General features: G+C 40.3%; 1 protein-coding gene across 1 annotated transcript in view; it reads left to right on the top strand.

The window, feature by feature from the left end:
- The first annotated feature begins 6545 nt into the window (after nt 1-6545).
- Nucleotides 6546-21107, top strand: part of CRTC3 (CREB regulated transcription coactivator 3) — a 104731-nt gene continuing 90169 nt past the window's right edge. The window contains exons 1-2 of the mRNA XM_063091083.1: nt 6546-6824; nt 14897-14995. Coding sequence (XP_062947153.1) covers nt 6693-6824; nt 14897-14995 — 231 coding nt within the window. The 5' untranslated portion in view covers nt 6546-6692. The remainder of the gene's footprint in view (nt 6825-14896; nt 14996-21107) is intronic.

Genomic DNA, 21107 nt, shown 5'->3' with positions numbered 1-21107 from the left:
AGTTGGGCACATGGCTCCCTGATACAGGTCTTCAGATTGAAATATACTCTGAGTTCTAAACAAGATAAATAAAACAAAATCCATACTTTGACATATTGTAACAAAACTGCAAAGTAACCAGGGAGAAGGGACAGATTATCTACAAAGGAATGACAAACTAACAGCAACAAAAGAGGCCAGAGAACAAAGAAAAAACAACAATAACAAACAACACATCAAACCAAAGTTCTGAATTTGACCTGAAAATAACTGATACTTACAGATATGGAGAAATTCTCTCACAAGCTTCATCAAGCATGAAAAGGTATGAATAACTTAGACCAGGGGTCAGCAAACTACAGTTAATGAGCCAAATCTGGCCCACTACTTGTGTTTGTAAGTAAAGTTTTATTGGAATGCAGCTAACACATTATTTATGTGTTGTCTGTGGCTGCTTTCAGGCTATAATGGCAGAAGTGAGGAGTTACAAGGAGATAAGACCATATGGTCTGCAATGTCTGAAATGTTTACTATATAGCCCTCTAAGAAAAAAAGTTTGCAGCTCCTGACTTAGACAAACGATACATCTGAGTGCATGTGAATTCCCAGTGTTTCCCCTTCTGTTCCTCAGAGGAGGATGCTAGGATGGTGGTGGCTATGGTCAACTGGCCTGAGGAGCTCAAAAAAAGCTCTTAGGTTTTTAATTCTGCCTTCTGCTAGAGCAGCTACATCAGCACCTGTAAACAACTTAGTTTATGGTAGCATGTAGGGAAAATATTTTGCCATTCTGCAAGCCAGGTCCTCTGGGTCCTGATTCAGAATCCAGTTCTGGGTTCTAAAATTCATGTGTCTAACTTGTTCAACCTCTCTTCGCTTATGCCTTAACTTTTAACTTCTGTCCAGGTAGGGGCTTTCCAGTGGCAGGCCGACTCCACTGTCCACACTACATGGACGAATGGTAATTGGCAAAGCAGAATAAAGAAAGCTGAAACCAAAGTGCCTGAGAACCAGGGTAAGAGGAAAAGCTAATAAGAAGCAAGTGGAATGACACTAAAGAACTTCAGAAACAGAACGAGAGGTACCCGAATAGGGGAGAGACAGGGCTGAAAACAAAGACTGGTCTAAAGTATGTACAAGGAACGGTTAGATGCCCAGATCTTCTCCCCAACTGCTCAATGCTGGTGACTACCCTTTTCCTCCCTGACTATAGACAGGAAGTTAACTGGGGAAATTGAGCCAAAAAGGCTCTACACATAGGGTAAGATAGAACAAAAGCTAGGAGTGCAAATGGGGATTAAGAGAAAGTCTATACACCAAATTGCGAGGCCCTCAGTTTCTCTTTTCTTTTCTCTCTTAGCTCCCAGAACACCAACACTCAGGTTTATACTCCTGGATAGTAGACTGGAGTATTCTTCGGGCAGGGGAAATTGGCTTGCCCAAGAGAAAAACAAACAAATAAACAACAACAGACACAACTCTAGATATACTGGCATTTGGGGAACACACAACAAAAAATCGGGGTCTAGAAACCCTACACATACACAGTTTCCAGTCAGTTGTCTAAAACTAAATAGTATTCTTTCTTTATTATTTTTTCCTGATTTTAAAAGTAATACATACTTGTTTCTTTGGCAGGCCGGTATGGGGATATGACCCCTTGACCTTGGTGTTATTGGCATCATGCTCTAACCAAGTGAGCTAACCCAGCCAGCCCCATATTTGTTTTTAAAAATGCAAATAGTTTAGAAAACTGTAAAGTAGATGATAAAAGTTTTCCAGTAGACCTTACATCCCCAAAGGCAACTATTGTTAACTATGTCTTGATAGGTTTTTAAATTTTTTTCTATTTAAGTATAATAGGCCTTGGTTCAATTCCTGTAACAAAGGCTAAAATAGCAGGGCTTTAAACAAAATCGCTGCTTATCTCTCAGTCATGTGATGATCTAGAGCAGTCCAGCTAATATTATGGTTCCACAGTGTTGGGGCCACAGGCCCCTTTGCTACCACTGTTCTGTCATTCTCAGAGTTTTCACCTAATGGTCTAAGACGGATGCTCCCGATCATGTCACTGCATTCACATTCCATTCAATGAGAAGGAAAGAAGAGGAAAGAGGAAGGCATTCTCCTTATTGTTTGAGGATATAATCCCAAAGTTGCCTATACTACTTCTGCTCACATCCCATTGGGAAGAATACAGTTGCAAGAGAGAATGGGAATGTAGTCCAGATGTGCCCAGCTAAAGCTCAGGATCTCTTTTAATAAAGGAAGGAGGGGAGAATGAATATTGGGAGACAACTAGCAATCTCTGCTACAGAATAAATATAAATATACATTAACTTTAAAAAATTTTCAGAAACAAGGACGCTACACGTATTTAGTGTCTCTGTCTTAATTATGAATAGAGAGTCAAGGATCTCCAGAGGTTTGAGGAAAGCCTCTTGATGGAGACCAAAATGAACAAACAAAAGGGAACTCAGACAAAACAGAGGCAGACAATGTAAGGAGTAGAAGAAAATGTAAAAACAGAAATAACCTAAAATTAATATCACATCCATGAAATGAGTACAGGATGCTATTAAAAAAGGAAACATCAGGGAACAGAAAAGAGTTCTTAGAAATCAAAAATACAATAGCAGAAATAAAAGTTCAGCAGAAGGGTTGTGATGGAGTTTGGATGTGTCGTCCCCTCCAAAACTCATGTGGAAATTTGATCTCCAATGTGGCAGTGTTGGAAACTGATTGAGTCATGGGGGCGGATCCCTCATGAATGGATTAATGCTCTCCCTGGGGGAGGGGGGATTAATGAGTGAGTTCTCGCTCTATCAGTTCCCGCTAGAGCTCATTGCTTAAAAAGACCCTGGCACCTCCTCTCTCTCTCTCTCTTGCTTCCTCTCACCATGTGATCTGCTTGTACCCCCCCCCCCCCCCCCCCCCCCCCCCCCGGCTGCCTGCCGCTTTCTGCCATGAGTAGAAGCAGCCTGAGGCCCGTGCCAGTTGCAGCTGTCCCAGAAACGTAAGCCAAATAAACCTCTGTTCTTTATAAATTACCCAGTCTCAGGTATTATGTTACAGCAACACAAAACGGACTAAAACAGGTGGGAAGACAAAGTTGAGAACATTTATCAGGAAATAGAACAACAAAAGACAAAGAAATAGAAAATAGGAGGGGAAAGATAAGAAAACTAAAAAAGCCACCCAGGAGACCCATTAACTCACTAACAGAAGTTACAGAAAGAAAGAGCAAAGAAAATGAAGAGAAGAAAATTATCAAAAAGATGAGACAATTTCCCAGAAGGAACTGAAATACAGGAGTTTCTGGTTTCCATATACATACTCACTGCCCAGCACAATGAACAATAACAACGGATCCATACCAAGGCACGGCATCATGAAAGATCAGAACACTAAGCCTTCAGAGAATGGGGGGAAAACAAAAATAAATAAACAACAACCCTCAAAAAACCAGTCCACCTACAAAGGAAGAGGAAACAGAACGTGAATAGCCTTCCCGACAGCAACATTGGACGTGAGAAAACAGCAAAGCAACATTCAAAGACCTAAAGGAAAAGGGTTTCCAATGAAGACTACTTGTAGTGAAACTAACAATCAAGTATAAAAGTAAAATAAAAACATCTTCCAACACACAAAGTCTCAAAGATTTCACCTTCTCTGTATTCCTGCCCCCCCATCCCTTTTTGAATGTACTCCACCAAAATGAAGGAGTACATAAAGCAAGAAGACAACCAGGGCTGCAGAGGTCAGAACACAGGAGATGAAAGGGACCTCAGGATGACAGTGAGGGGAGACTCAGCACCACCGCAGGGCAGCAGCCAGAGAGCAGCCGAGCCAGGGTGGAGCAAGAAGGCTAAGTGCTCCAGGAAATAAGCTTCTGCCCAAACTGATCATTCGTAGATTTGGTAATATGTTCCACAGTTCTGTCAGAGGGTTTGGGAAAGGCCTTATGATGGGTTGAGAGAAATCTAAGCAAATCAACAACGGAGGAATTTTTTTTTTTTTTTTTTTTGCGGCTGGCATATATGGGGATCTGAACCCTTGACCTTCTTATTATCAGAACCATTCTCTCCCAAGTGAGCTAACTGGCCAGCCCATATTTTTCTTTTTCTTTTTTTTCGGGGGGCGGGGGGTGGCTAACCAGCACAGGAGGCAATTTTTGACTCCCCCCCAAATTTTTTCTACCAAAATGAAACTATAGTCCATTATGTAAACACTTAATCCCTTAATATTGTTTCACCAAAAATGATCATATAACTACATTGAAAGAATAGGGCAGGGAAAGTTATATTTTGGGGTGGCACAAAATAGCCAAATCACCTTTTTCCATAACAGAAAATAAAGTTAATATCTAAAATTGAAAAATATAAAACAGCAGGATAAAGTTATTTTCAGTGGGACTTGAGAATTCTCTTTAAAATTATAAGCCTGTAAACTACGTCACTTTTTAAACAACTCACATGTTTTTATTTGATTTACTCTGAAAATAATTAGGTTAATCACATTAAGAATAGAAATAGAATGAATATATTCCAAATCAGATAGGGGGAATATAGAATTAGAATGGAGATATGATTGATACCTGTATTGGTGAATTGGTGAATGAATATGGTGGATGGATTTAGCTCAACACGCATTTCAATGTCCTTTTACTGTCCTTCTTACATTGTAGAAACTGAAAGACTAAAACTGCATTTCCTAAATGACCTTGCAGCTAGGATTCTGGACACAATTTTGGTTCTTCCAATCATTTTCTCTCTTATGAGATTTGTAAGGTGGAAGTAAGGCAGAGTCTGTGTGTGCTGTTTCTGCTGGAAAGTATTGTTGTGGAGGTGTCTGATTTTTCTTCGGTGGCTTCTCCTCATGACAATACCTGTATGGTTCAAGAGCTGATAAGTGTAGTGACAGCTTCCAATTCAGTAGTTGGCTTCCTGATTTTAGAAGAGGCAGTGGCTCCTTTGGTGGCCCAGTTCTGAAGCATGGCTCTCAAAGTCATTCTTGAGTGTTCAACGTGGAGTCTGCTGCTTTGGCCCTCCAAACAAGTCCTTAAATCATTTTATACCCTGTAATAAATCCTTTTGTACTTAAACTATGCAGAATGATCCTGTTCTCTGAGACTGAAACCAGGCAATATACCAAGAAAGCAGAAAATCAAATATAAAGAAAAAGCATGGTAAATAGCAAGAAATACAACAGAAGAAACAAATCCAATTATAATTAATAGAACAAGCCAACTCCAGCTAATTGAGATATATATTCTCAGATTAAATTTTCAAAAAAATTCGGCTGTATACTATATATGAGAAACACATGAAAAACAGTGAAATACCACACAGTAGTTAAAACAAATGAATTTACACAGATAAATCATAAAAACATAATGGTGAAGGAAAAAAGTTGCAAAAAGACTATTAAGCATGATGCCAGTTTTGTAAAGTTTAAAAATACAAAATTTGGTATTCCACATGTAGTGACTGGATCCATACATCATATGTAATAAAAGTATAAAATCATGAATGGGAATGATATGAACCAACTTGAGCACAGTGACTATTCCTGGGGAAGAAGGAGAAGGAATGAGGCTAGGCTTTAGTTATGTCTAATTTTATATGTTTTTAATAAATCCCAAGTACTTGCAGCAAAATATTTTGATATCTGTTTAATCTCGATAGTGGAGGGCGTAGACGTTATTAATCCTTCCTTTATTCTTCCCCTTGTCTCTAGCATTCCCTAATTTACAAAACTCAGACACGCGCTCAGGGCTCTCCAGGACGTCTTCGTGCACATTAACATTTATGATTGTAGTCCAGAGCAGCTTCTGGACTGCAAAAGAAGGGGGAAACCCGTCGAGGCTGTCGGGCTGGTTTTAAAGGTGGCGTTGGCACCTGCTGAAGCTGGGCTTTGGAGAGGCCACAGGGAGGCTTGGAAAGAACCTGGAAAGGGGGCTGGGGCTGTGGAGCGAAGAGGTTGCACCAGGGCCGGATGGTGTTTCTAGTTCGTGCAAAACGGGAGATAGTTAAAAAAATAAAACAACCGAGATCCAGATTTAGTTACTTTTGACAGGGGGTTGGGGGATGGGAGTGGCGTGAACCTGAGAAGACTGACAGGGAAACAAATGCAGGGAGGACGGACCGGGAGTGGGAGGACTCCCGGGAGGACATCAGGCCCCAGCCTGGTTCTGCGCGCCCCCCAATGCGGGGACTGGGGCAGAACGTTGCTCGAGGTTAGGTCACCCAGGTTTCAGCCCCTGAAGTAAGTCATCATAATCTGAAGAGGGCAGAGTAGGGGCAAAACTGTTGTAACAGCGTCACGTAAATCCGAAGGCCGTCCCTAAGTTGCAGCCTTTCAGTCAAGCGGTCCCCAGCTTCTCCCACGCGCCGGGTCCGTCTGGCTTCGCTGCCAGGGATTCCTCCGGGCCTCTGCCGCGCCAGGCTGGGGAGAGCCGGCTGAAGCCCACGCTCGGCGAGCGCGGGGCCGGACCACGGGCGGGCCGTGCCGAGGGCGGGGCCGGGCGCGCGGGGGCGGCCCTCGGCGCGCTCCCCGCCGCTCGCTGGCTCTGGGGCCGCGGCGGCTCCTCTGCCGGGTCGCGCCGGACTACGGGCTTCGGGCGGCGGCTTAGGCGGCCTGCGGAGGGACCGGTGGGCCGAGACGCAGGCTCCGCGCCTGCCGTCTCCCCCTTCTGCTAGTGCCGGGCCCGCGCCATGGCCGCCTCGCCGGGCTCGGGCAGCGCCAACCCGCGGAAGTTCAGTGAGAAGATCGCGCTGCACACGCAGCGGCAGGCCGAGGAGACGCGGGCCTTCGAGCAGCTCATGACCGACCTCACCCTGTCGCGGGTGAGGGCCCGGGGCGGCGCGGGCGGGGGCGGCAGCGGCCGCGGGCGGGACCTGCGCGGCGGGTGAGAGGTCGCAGGGCCGAAGCGGTGGCGGGGCCGGGGCGGCGCCCGAGAACCGGCGCCCGGGAGAGGGGCCGGAGTGGCCGCGGCCTCGGCGCTTCCCCGCCCTCAGACTCCTCTTGCCATTTGCGATCACGGTGGAGGTGGGAGGGTCGCCGGGCCCGGTGTGCGCGGAGATGGGAAGGGGCCGAGCCGGGGGAGGCGGGCTTCGGGGTGAGGGCGGCCTAAGGGGAGGATGACCGAGCTTCCCGAGAGGAAAGCACAGACAGCTCCGAGGCCAGACGTAGCCGCGCGGGGGCCTGGGCAGTGCGGCTTCTCATTGCTCCGAACATCCACCAGCAGAGCCGTCTGGAGTGTCGGCGTGGAAGGCCGCGGGGGCCCGAGGGTCCCTCGCGCGCCATCAGGAGAGCTCCGTGCGGACGTAAATCCAGGGCTGTCCCCGGGATGGCATGGGGTCTTGGTGCCACGATGTGATTCCATGTCGTGTATGAGGCTTTCCTCCCTTCACCCCTCGGAGGTGCTTTATCAGGTCCAGTTTACTTTGTTCTGCCCCAGATATTTACTGAGAACTGACAAGGTGCACAGCGTCGCTGGTGACTGAGTAGGGACCCGAAGGAATGAGTAAGGCGCGCGGGAGCCGGGACAAACACCTGGCGAGCTTAGGTAACTGTTGAGTGAGGCAGTGGAGGATGGAGAGCCCGCGCGGGATTGCAGAGAAGGGGGGTCGGCAGGAGCGGGACAGGCCTTGAAGATCCTGAATGCTGCCGACCTTGAAGGACCATTGGGAGGATGGGGAAGGCTCTGCACCTGCCGGGGGGTTGCGGGGTAGACAGCTTGAAGGAGAGCTGAGAGCAGAGTTGCAGACTGGTGGTCCCCGGCTCGCTGAGCTGTGGACACATTTTTGGCCAGCATAGTGTTTGGGAAAGATTCTTGAATTTTGCCAGAATTTTTTAATTAAGAGATTTTCACATAAAATCTAAATTTTCAGGTACGTACAGAATTGGGAGATCTGGTAACAGTAATCCTGGATTCCCACATGATAGCCACCCCTTGTAGCTGGGTGGTGCTTGCCCCCCTCAAATGGAGCATCAACTCCAGTTTGCCACAGTCCACACCACTCCCTGTCATAGTACTCCACGCTGAGGCTGAGTCAGTTGCGTTTATCATATTTATGATGGTGTTTTCATTTAGTGAAGTTAAGGGGAAGGTGAAATATTTCCTGTACTTGTATGTCTATCACACTGAGAAAAAAATATATAGATAGCGAAAGAGAGCTGAGGATTTCAAGAAAATTTTTCTGATGCCCTGACCAGCTTCACTCATTATAGGTGGGTGAAAGCTGAGGATTAGTGTTGGGGCCTGTGCTATGTGTTGTTTAGATACATACATTGTTTATGTACAAATACATGTACTGTTTATGTTTGTATACCTAGAGTAGATACAATCTCTCACTCAATTCATGAATCCCCTTTAAAACATCTCTGACAGGTGAGTTCATGAGTAATGTACAGACTCTTTTAAAGGTGAGATCCTTGATGTTCACTTAAATTAGTTTGATTATATTACCCAAATATGTTCAAACATAAACTTGTATATAAATTTCTCTGCTTATTTCTCTGATACAACCATAAATCAAAACATGTGCACAAAATAAATCCAACCAGTTACAAATGCAGTTAGTCCATATTAACATGAATTTAATGTGCCAAATGCTATTTTGCTGAACTGAATTGAGGCTCTCAATGTGAATATGGTGGTAATTGCTATAGCTCAGGTTCTCTTGAATTTAGCAAGCTTAATCAACTGTGGCCTCTGTGATAATTCAGTCACCACTTTATTCTAATTACTACAAAATTATAATGTCACTTTGCCCTTTACCTGGTATAGGGAATCATATACATGTTAATTCTGCCTGTGTTTTCTCCTTGGGCAATTGCAGGTAAAGTAATACTACTTGGCTCCACTGTATTCATAAACACAGATGCCAATGATAATACTGCATTTGCCTACTAATATTTGGTTATTAACATTTTAAGTGTTATTTTCATAAAAAAAATCACAAAATTGAGAAGTGTAAGATCCCCGAGCATGTGTCTGTGAACCCCCAAGGATCTAAAGATCCCAGTTAGAAAAGAATCTATCTGGTTCATAATTGGTAACTGGATGGCAGATAAACTGACTTTACCAGCCCTTGGCAGACATGCTAATCGATGGTGCAGACATTGCTATTCAGTGTAGGTACTCTGTTTTTTCCCTCTGAGCCTATGTTGGGTTTCAGGTCCTTTTCTATATAATCACAGCCAATCCTTCATAGTTGGAGTTAAATCCTATTCGCCTAGTAGGTGGGATGGACTAGATTATGGAGAATTATTCACTCTAGGTTTAGAGATTGAACCTTATCAGGAAGCAGTAGAAATTGAGAAGGAAGTGCTAGGAGGATAGTTCAATGGTGGTGCCTGGGTAGGTAAGGAGAGGGAAGAATGTGGAGGCAGGTATTCCTGGAAAGAGGCTGTTCTGTTGTTCATTCTTTAATGTATTCATCTGTCAGTACTTGAGTGCCTACTGTGTGGTTAATGGGATGTGTGTGCTTCTGCAGGGAGGGGAGTAAAGACATCGTGCTTCTCTTCGAAGATACTAATTTGTTCAACAAATACTTATTGAGTCCCTGGTGTGTGCCAGGGGTTAGGATGGACACTGGGGATATAATAGTAAGCAAGCAAAAAACAGTCTCTTCATGGATTTTAGAATTTAATTGGAAATACATTCACTTAACAAGTAAGGACACATTTTGATGAATGTTCAAAAGGGGAAGTAGATGGAGCTCTGGGCATGATGGCAGGGAGACCTCTCCTCGTCTAGTGGCCTAAAAGATCAGTGGGAGTGGGGGAGGCACTTGAGGGTGTATGTGTTGGCGGAGGGAGTATGTTTCAGACTTAGAGAACAGAGGTTTAGCAAGGGATGAGGAGGGTGATTTGAGATGAGGCTGGAGACCTTCACAGGGATCAGGTTATAGACACAGGGTTTGCGACTTGATCCTGAGGACAATGGAAAGTCATTGAAGGGGTAGAATCAGGGGAGACTTGCGTTAAAAAAAAAAAGAAAAGAAAAATCTCCTTTAGCTTCAGAATGGTGGGTAGAATAGAGGAGGAGGCAGCAGAAATACGATTCTAGGAGATGTGATGGGAGCATAGACAGGGTGGCTGTGATGAGAAGCAGAGAGTGAGCCGACTGATACTGAGGAGGCGGAAAGGACTGGATTTGGTGAGTGGGTGAGGGAGGTGAGCAGGTGAGGGAGGGCTCAGGGATGATCCCCAGCTTTCAGTCTTGAGCCTTTTCAGGATGCCCTTCCTTAAGTGGTCCTCTGATGTTTTTGTTTTGGGCCCAAAATGTGTGTGTTTTTCTTTTTTTTTTTTCTTTCTTTCTCTCTCTCTCTTTTTTTAAATATTAGGGCCTATGGTGAATATTGGGATTTTACATTAAAATCTGGACTCTGGCTTTTTTTTGAAAAATGAGATAACCTAGCAACATCCACCCCACATTTCTGCATGGCAGTAATTGTCTGGAACTGAATAGTGGCTGCCCCATCAGATAGGGCATGTATGTGGTCTTAAGTTTGCCACAGTCCCCATGGTATTTTTATACCACTCCCTATGGTATTTTTCACAGTGATTCCATATTGCTCCATTTACTTATCTTCCCTACTTGGCAACTGTAGGCATTTGAGTTTGTGACCCTGCTATAAAGTAAAACGTGAAGAGGGCCTAGGAGAAGCCTAAGGAGGTACACCATTTAAAGGGGAAGTGGAGGTGGAGGAGGAGGAGTTAGCAGAGAAGACTGAAGAGCAGCCAGAGAGACTGGAGAAAAACCAGGAGGATTTTTGTGAAGAGGAGGGAATGTCGACCAGCTGAGCCCAGTGCTGCTGACTTGGTCTGACACAAAGGATGTGTCCTTTGGCCTAGTCATGTGGAGGGCATCAGTAGCCCTGGTGAGAGGTGCTGCATTCACAGGGTGCTGGTAGAAGGCAGGTTATGAGGCATTGAGGAGTGGATGGGAGGAAATGGAGACAGGGTTGGAAACTTGTTCAAGAAGTTTGGCTGTGAAGGGCAACTTGTGTTGAGAAACCACGGGATAAACACTGTGCATCAACCTGGAGTGTGTTAATTTGGCTTTGAGTACTTGGGAAGAGCCATTATAATATAAACAAACAATAGATACGTTATAGAATAATGAGGCCTCTGAGAGAGGAGTAGAGAAGACTAGAAAGATTAGGTTTGGGCTAAACATTGAGTGTTCTCCCTTTGCCAGGCTCTGTGCTAATCCCTTTGCATGTGTTAATCTCATGTAGTTCTCAAAATGACCCTATGTTGTGTCTCTCTAGAATTTTCCTCATTTTGTGGATGAGCGAACAGATTTAGAGAGGTTCAGTTGCATGGCTGATAAGTGGCAGAGGTGGAGTTTGAATCTGGCTGTCACACTGAATGTCTATATGTTCAGCTGCTTTTTTGTTTTCCTTGAGGATATCCAATTGTATCAGCAGCATTTGTCGAAAAGGTTTTTCTTTTCCCATTGAATTGCTAGGCATTTTTGTCAAAAATCAAAATGGCCACATATGTGTGAATCTATTTTTAGGCTCTCTTTTCTGTTTCACTGATCTATGCATCTCTTTTTTTGACAATAGTTGACTGTCTAGATTACTATAGCTTTCTGGTAAGTCTTGAAATCAGGTAACTTAAGTCCTTCAACTTAGCTCTTTTTAAGAATTGCTTGGACTACTCTAGGTCACTTGCATATCCATAAATTTTAGGATTGTCTTGTCAATTTCTATAAAAAGACCTGCTAGGATTTTGATTGGGATTGTATTCACTATTGTTAGACTTTTCAAAAAGGAATTAGGGTCTGGCCAGATAGCTCACTTGGTTAGAGCGTAGTGTTGTAACACCAAGATCAGGGGTTTGGATCTCTATACCAGCAAACTGCCAAAACAAACAAAACAGGAATTAATGAGGCTTGAATCTCATTTCATATAGTCATTAAAGGAAATTCCACTAAAATGTGTGACTGTAGGCCAAAGGTTAACTAAAGTTACAGGGTGAGGCAGGTAAGGAAAGTTAGATGATAAATGGTAGCTGATCCTGGACCATAGTAGAGGAATACTAGGGTATAGGAAGGACTTGGGGCAAAGAGGAGAACCCAAGCCCTGTCTAAGGGGCAGCCACTTCTCAGCTCTGTCAGTGTTACCATGCCATACATAATATGGGTTCAGTGTTGTATGATCTTTCAATCAAGAGAAGTTGGAAATCCAGGTTTTTATGCAGTCTCCTAATTTTTAAAATTGAAATTTTAAACACTGAATGGGTCCACATCTTGTGGGTCAAACAGAACTGTTTCTAGGCTAAAAGTGGCCCATGGGCTGCTAGTGTGTGGCCTCTGCTTTAGGGTAATCTTTCTTTGGTCCTCATTGTCATCTCTGTAAACATGAGAATGTTGAATACAGTCTCAAGGTTTTTTCTAGCTCAGAGATTCTAAATTTCAAAAGAAGAAAATATCAAAATAATTCAAGGTTTTAAGAGGTAGCTGAGAATATCAGCATAAGGATAATATCTTGAGAAGTTGTCCAGAGCTTTGTATTTTCCATACCATTGTCATGTCTGTTCTCTCTTACTTCTCGCATCATCTTTGTTAAGGAGGCTCCAGAACAATTTGCCCAACCACATGGGAGCTCCAGGTTACAAAGGCAGGTCTTCCAATTCCAAGTCCAGTGCTCTTTTCACTGTAGTGCATCAGTCTCTGAAAGCTCTGGAAACAGGCACTTTAAGAGGGAGAGCAGTTATGGGGGACTCTGAGAGAGCCTTAAGCTCAGCTGAAGGCACGTCTCTAACTGGATTTAGAACTTAGCCTTGTTGAAGTGTCACAGCTTTTGGGTAGGAGTTGTGTAGACTGTCTGAAGGCAGGAACTTTGGCACGTATTCATGTCAGTAAGCCAGTGCCTGGCATAGTGTCTGACACACAAGTTTTTGTTTTTGTATTTGTTTTAAGGTGTTTTTTTTTTGGTGGCTGGGGGTATGGGGTTCCAAATTTGGTGTTATAACACTGCACTGTAACCAACTGAGCTAAATGGTCAGCCCTTAAGTTTTTGTATAAAGTAAATAAATGGGTGGATTGATCCTTCAAAAAAGCAATCAAAAGCTTTAGATAAATGTTGCTGAGAATTTTATATAGAGAATATCAAGAATAGAGAGTCAAATGCTTCTGATAAGTGCTTTTAGAACATTAAGATTGAAAGCTGAGAAACTTTATTCTTATAACTCAGCTCATAGATGGAAAAAGCTCACCGTATCCCCTTTCTCATATTTGACTCTCAGATCTGGGTTTTGATTAATAGATTGTAACCATCTCCCCATGCAGTGTGTTTGAAAAATCAAATACAGCAGGTATTAGGAATTTAAGGCCACTGAAAGGTTTTGTATGCCTTTAAAATTTCCAAGGGGATACGAGTCCTTAACTTTCGGAGATGCATATTGAATATGGAATGACATGATGTCTGGGATTTCTTTGAGTGGGGCACTGTGAGTATTGGGGTGTAAAGATGAAACAAGATTGGACATAAGTTGGTAATTGTGGAAGCTGTAGGATGGATAGATTGGGTTTCATTATACTAGTCTCTATTTTGTACAAGTATATATTTGACATTTTTTATAACAAATGTAAAAACAAAGCAAAACAAAATTAGAGAGCTTCCATAGGCTCAACAATACTTTTGGTTAAACAAACTTCACCTTTTTGAGTTTCTAAACAGTATGCTCATTGAAGGAGAAATGGAACAAAGTAAAAGAATGTGGCAGAAAATGGGAATGTGGACTTTGAGTTAGACAGCTGTGGCTTGACCTCCTGCTAGCTGTGCCACCGTGGGCAGGTCACTAAACTTCCCTGAGTCTGGGTCTCCAGGTCTGTGAAAGCAGGTGCATGGTGGTGGGGACGGTTAGGGATGAAGCATCTGAGGACAGCACCTGCCTCATCCTCGGGGCTCAGATCTGGTAGTTTTTATTATTATTACACAAAGATAGTAATGAAAGGGTAAAAATCTGCCTCAGGGCTCTCATCCATAAACCCTTTCTTCCTTATATGAATTATATGTGCCAAGGGTTATGTAACCACAGAGCTAATTTATTATTTTAGAAACAGAACTCTTAAAGACCAGATCGGACCACTTTGGGATTTACAAGAGCTATAACCAGTTTACTGCCTTTTGAAAAATGAAGTAAGGAAGAACTTACAGAAGAAAGGCATTAAAACAGTGGGATACTGTTTTATACCTGTTGAATTGGCCTCCTTCCTTACCCCAATTAATGATAATATCCAATGTTAGTGAGTTTTTGGTGAAACTGTTTTCTCATATGTACATTGGTAAACATTTGGGAAAGCATTTTGGCAGTATGTATTGAGAGCCACCAAAAGGCCCATATCCAGAGATTCAGTAATCACTCTTTGGAATGTGTTCTAAGGAAATAATTCAGAATAAGAAATGTTATGTAGCCATTAAAAATGATTATGTAATAACATAGAGAAAGCTTATTATATAAACATGCAAGATTGTTCTTACAATCACAACTGTGGGGTTATTACACATAAATGTAAATGGAAACTAGAAAAGAGCATAGAAAGGAAAACAGTTCACGTGTTAAGGTCATAGATAGTAGCTTAATTTTTCTTTAAGAAATTCTTTTATTGCTATTAAAGAGTGTGTCTACATGCCTTCACATGCACACTCAAAGACCTTGCAGGAGTACCTTACCATCATGGCACATGGGACATTTGGAATGTGGGTGAATTCTTTCCATAGATAATCAAAAACCAGAAAGCACTGGAAAACTGAAAGTTGTGATCATTTAAGTAGAGAGGAAATTGGAACCAAGACTTATTCTTGAACCATTCCACTACAAATACCACACTTTGGTGCTTCTTTCAGATCTCTTCTGTCATCTCTTAATATTCTTGAAATTGCTTTGTTTCCAGGTTCAATTTCAGAAGCTTCAGCAACTGCGCCTTACACAGTACCATGGAGGATCCTTACCAAATGTGAGCCAGCTGCGGAGCAATGCATCAGAGTTTCAGGTACATCCGTATATGTACTTTCTTCAAGCTGAATGAAGTGTAAAAAGATAGGCAAAGATTATCCCTAAAAAAATTTACTCTTGAAGGATAAACTGGGCCTAGGTACAGGTGAGTGTTCTTCTGGGAAGTCCAACAAAATTCTCTTTCATAGTTTTTATAGCATAAGATAGTGTTATTTCACAAATGGTCTAAGGCAGCATAGTCCAGTAGAGATATAATGTGAGCCACATATGTAATTTAAAATTTTCTGGTAGCCACACTAAAGAATAGGAAACTGGTGGAATTAATTTTAATATTATGTAAATTATTTAAATAATTATTTATCCCAATATATCCAAAATTTGATCATTTCAACATGTAATCAATATAAAAAACATTAGATATTTCACATTCATTTTTTTTTATACTGAGTCTTTGAAATCTGTTACGTATTTTACACTTAAAACACATATCAATTTAGACTAGGCACATTTCACCAGCTTCGTGTGGCTAGTGGCTACCACATTGGACAGTGCAGATCTAAGGCACAGATAAATGGCCTATTTGCATCTAGATTAGTACACTGTCATAGGGTGCTTTAATCATTCATATCACTGAAGAGCCTTGTAAAACAATGTAGAATTGGTGTTTTAGACAATGGTATATGGTACTGTTGTTAAGATCCAAATTAGATCTACTTAGATATCCTAGTTGCTGAAAAATTAGGAGTCTGTAATTAGAATTACACAATTTAAGATTTGGTGTTAAGACTGAGATCTAAACTTCGTTTATTTTTATTTTTATTTTTTTGGCGGCTGGCCAGTAAGGGAATCTAAACCCTTGACCTTGGTGTCGTCCACACCACTCTCTACCAAGTAAGCTAACTGGCTAACCCCTGAGACCTAAACTTTAAGATGAAGCATCACTTGACTCATTGGGATGCCTCTCCATTTTAAAATCACTGTCTTATTTCTTTGTTCTAGAAACTGGGGTCATTTGTTTGATGATGTCAAGTAAAGCAAATGTATTATTGGGGAATTCCATTTGAAAATGCTAATAGGAACTCTAAATATAATGATGATTAGAAAAAGTATAATATGAACAGATTGGTACCCTATATACTGGAATCTCATCTTTATATAACGGCATTTTATTATCACTATAATACTGCCTATATCAGAGATTTACTGTTATAGATCAAATTGTCTTATGTATTAGCCTATTGGATCATTTGGTATATAAATAAACTAGGTCTCTGCTTTGTGCTGGATTGAATGCTTCAGAAAATAGAGTATTGTCAAAATTTGCTGTGTTTGAGATCCTGATTTTGTGGTATTTTATTGTCAGCTTTAGAGGAACGCAGAATTTACTACGATACCCCCTTCCCATTGCATTGGGGAATGAAATAAAGTGATAATCCTTGGCCTTCCCAGAATTTAAAAAAAATTTCTTTTTTTAGTTTGAAACAGTCACAAACTTACAGAAAAGTTGGAAATTCAGTACAAATAAATTTTTTTCCCCTTGAGAATAAGTCGCTGACCTGATGCCTTAGTACTCTAAAATATTTCACTGTGTTTTTTCTACGAGCAAGGACATTGTCCTGTGTAACCAAAATACAGCCATCAACATCAAAAAATTAACAGTGATACATATTACTATCTGATCCTCAGACCTCATTCAGGTTTCAAGGAATGTCCGGTCACTGTCCTCTATAGCAAAAGGAGTCACATTCAAAATCACATGTATTTAGGTATCATTTTCTGTAGACTCTTTCAGCCTGGAATAGTTTTTCAGTCTTTTATTTTTGACATTAAAAAAAGTATTTTTGACTTTTGTGACCTTGCCACTTTGGAAGATTACAAGCCAGTTATTTTATAGAATATTCCTTAGTTGAGATTTGTCTGATGTATCTTTGTGATTAGATTCAGGTTATGAATCTTGGGTAGGAATTACACAGAAGTGATGTTGCTGTTATATTTCATTCAGTGTGTGATATTGATTTATCTTGTTACTGAATATGTTCCCTTTCATTTTTTAATAAACTTTAAAGTGGTATATGTCAAGCTTCTCTTCTCTAAAGTTACTCCTTTCCACTTTGTAATGAATAAATATTTTGTGAGGAGGCACTTTATCCTGATCCTCACTAAACTTTTGATTTATATGTTTATTTATTTCTCTCTGTATATGGTTTTATGGTTTCCTGTTTTATTCAATGGGTTATAATCTATAACTGTTTTATTTTGATGTTCACATTATCCCTGATTAGGCCAGTAGGAGCCCTCTTCCAAACTGAGAAAAACTCTAGACAAACTCAGAAAAAAAGGGAATCCCAGAAGCACAGATTCTCTTTATAAGTAAACTTTTTTGAAGTATAATTTACATAGTTAAATTTATAACAATTTAACATTCTTAGGTATACAGTTCTATATGATATAATCACCACCACAATTATGATATAGAAAAGTTCCATCACCCCAAGAAGTTCCCTTGTGACCTTTTAATCAATCTTCACCCCCCACATCCTGCCTGTGGAAATGACTAATTTGTAGTTTTGCCTTTGCCAGAGAGTCCTATCTACAGAATCAAAAGCATATAGTCTTTTGAGTTTTTTTTCCACTTCACATATTGCATTTGAGGTTCATCTGAGTTGTTGCATGTATTAGTTTCCTAGGGCTGCTATAACAAAGTACCACAAACTTGGTGGCTTAAAACAATGGAAATTTCTTTTCTTTTTTTTTTTTTGGCAGCTGGCCAGTACAGGGATCCGAACCTGTGACCTTGTAATTATGAGGCTGCACCCTAACCAGCTGAGCTAACTCGCTATCCCTATTTTTTCACAGTTCTGAGTCCAGCAGTATAAAACCAGGGTGTCAGCAGTGCCATGCTCTCTGAATGCTCTAGGGAAGAATCCTCTCTTGCCTCTTCCTAGCTTCTGTGGGTTGCTGGCAATCTTTAACTTGTAGCTCCACTACTCCACTCTCTGCCTCTGTTGTCACATGATCTTCTTCTGTTTTGGTGTCTTTGTGTCCAAATCTCCCTTTCCCTTCTTTTATAAAGGCACCGGTCATTAGATTTAAGGCCTACCCTGATCCAGTATGACCTCATCTTAACTTGATTACATCTGCAAAGATTCTGTTTCCAAAGAAGGTTAATTCACAAGTTCTGGGGGTTAGGTCTCGAACATATCTTTTTTAGGGGACATAATTCAACCCACTACATTGCATTTACCAGTAGTTCATTCGTTTTATTGCTGAGTAGTTTTCCATTGTATGAATGTTTATCCATTTATCAGTTGATGGGCATTTGGATTGTTTCCACCTTTTGGCAATTATGAGTAACGACACTATAAACATTCACATACAGTTTTTGTGTAAATACCTAGAGTGGAATTGCTGGATCATATTATAAGTGTATATTTAACTTTACCTTTATAAGAAATTACCAAGTTGTTTTCCAAAGCGGCTATACTATTTCACATTCCCACCAGCAATATATGTGAGTTCCAGTGACCCATCTTCTTCAGCACTTGGTATTTCAGAGTTTTGGGTTTTTTAAATTACAGTAAAAAGCACATAACATAAAATTTGCAGTCATAACTATTTTTAAGTGTACAGTTTAGTGGTGTTAATTACATTCATATTGTTGTGCAACCAATCTCTGAAACTTTTTCATCTTACAAAACTGAAACTCTATACCCATGAAACAACAATCCCCCATGTCTCCCTCTCCCAGCCTCTGTTGACCACCATTCTGTCTCTGTGAATTTGACTTCTAGGTGTCTCATGTACGTGAAATCATATGCTATTTATCTTTTTGTGACTGGCTTGTTTCACATAGCATAATGTCCTCAAGGTTCATTCATGTTATAGTATGTGACAGGAATTCTTTCCTTTTTAAGGCTGAAATATATTCCCTTGTATGTGTATACCACAGTTTGTATATTCATTCATCTGTTGATGGACACTTGGGTTACTTCCACCTCTTGGTGGAACCAAGGTGTTCAAATACCTCTTTGAGACTCTGCTTTCAATTCTTTTGGGTATATACTCAGAAGTGGGATTGCTGGATCACATGGTAATTCTGTTTTTAATTTTTCAGGGAACTGCCATACTGTTTTCTGTAGCAGCTACACCAATTTACATTCCCAACAACAATATACAATGGTTCCAATTTCTTCACACCCTTGCCAATGCCTGTTATTTCCTTGTTTTGGTAGTAGCCATCCTATTATCAAAAGTGTGAAGTGGTGGTATTTTAGTTTTAAAAATTTTGGTCATGCTAGTGCATGTGTAGTGGTATCTTGTGATTTTAATTTGCATTTTCCTAATGACTAATGATGTTGAGCATCTTTTTTATGCTTACTTGATATTCTTATATCTTCTTTGATGAAGTACATGTTCAAATATTTTATCCAGTTTTTAAATTGAATCATTAATTTTCTTATTACTGTGTTGTGAGAGATTTTTTACATTTTTTGATACCAATTCTTTATCAGATATTTATTTTGCAAATATTTTCTCCCAGCCTGTAGCTTGGTTTTTTAAAATTTTTTTTAACAAGGTCTTGAAGAGCAGAAGTTTTAAATTTTGATGAAGTCCAGTATATCAATTTTGTTCTTTTATGATTTGTGCTTTTTGTGTCTATCTAAGAATTCTTTGCTTAATTCAAGGTCACAAAGATTTTTTTCCTATGTCGTCTTCTAGAAGTTTTATAGTTTTGGGTTTTACAGTTAGGTAATTATGAGTTAATCTTTTTATGTGGTACAACGTATGGGTTTGAGGCCCACTTTTTTGTATAGGGATGTTGAATTGTTCCAGCACCATTTGATGAAAAGAGTTTCTTTCCTCTATTGAATTGCCTTGGCACTTTTGTTGAAGATCAGTTGACCATATGTGTGTTATCTATTTTTGGACTCTATTCTGTTCCATTGGTCTCTTTGTCTATCATTTTCCTAATACCACACTGTCTTGATTACTGCACCTTTATAGGAAGGCTTGGAATCAGGTAGTGACAGACCTCCAACTTTGTTCTTTTTCTTTCTTTTTTTCCCCTTCCCTTTTTTACTCCTTTAATAAAAAACACTAATTGACTTTTTAAAACTTTAACCAAGACAAGAAAATTCAGACAATGTGATTTTCTTCTCATTAGAGGAAAGTGGAAATAGAAGAAATAGAGATTAAACACACACACTAGAGAAACAGCTTTCTTTCCATCTTTAAACATTGGTATACCTCATGCAAATACACTCATAACAACGAATTTCAGTCCCAGAATGGCATTACATTTGCTTATTTTACCAAGCTTTTTGTTGAATAGGTTTCAGGTAGAAAATAAACTGTAATGGCAGGGAAAAAAAAAAAAAAAAGACACTGGACATCTACAATTTCCAAGCAAATCTTTATTTATTTATTTATGTATTTTATTAAACAGTATTAAAATGGCTGCAAGTAACAGTATGTAGCTATATGAGTATATAAGTGGATATTTACAGATGAGATTATGCTTACATTCTTCCAAGCAAATCTTTAAATTCCTATTATCAGTTCACAGTAGTCCAGAATTCTTATCATAAATGCTTTGGGTTTATTGAAGTATAATTTTTAAAGAGATACTAACTCCAAATCGATCTATTAAAAAAGGTATCTCTTTAAAGGGAAACTTAAATCACATGCTTAATTTTTTTTTTACGGTGGCAATAAACAGATAATCATATAATTCTGATGAAAGTTGAAAGGTCTAGCAATCAGAAATAAAGAAATTATTTTCTTTTTTTATATTGCCTGCATTTAGAATGTATGATATTCATTCTCTGTAGTGCCAAGTGAAGTATTTTTTCTCACCCTTATCTCTAACAGTAGAAACAAAGAACAAGAATTATCCTGAAACTACATATTATGTGAATTACAAAGCTGTTTACAGCAGAATATAATGCTATACATACCTATTATAACAAAAACTAACCATTGGGCAATGAGGCCTATAGGTTTCTTCATACATAGAAGTATTTTATGCTTTGCTTATAATTTAAATTGTGGTGAAAATTTATGCCTGTTAAAAAAAATACATAGTGTCTGATTAGAAACACTGGCCTTTTCTAATAGGTCTACCTAACTTGAATACCAAAGCAATAAAG

This window comes from Cynocephalus volans, chromosome 3 (assembly GCF_027409185.1).
Source record: "Cynocephalus volans isolate mCynVol1 chromosome 3, mCynVol1.pri, whole genome shotgun sequence".
Classification (NCBI taxonomy): Eukaryota; Metazoa; Chordata; class Mammalia; order Dermoptera; family Cynocephalidae; genus Cynocephalus; species Cynocephalus volans.
This window is presented reverse-complemented; position numbering and strand designations above follow the sequence as displayed.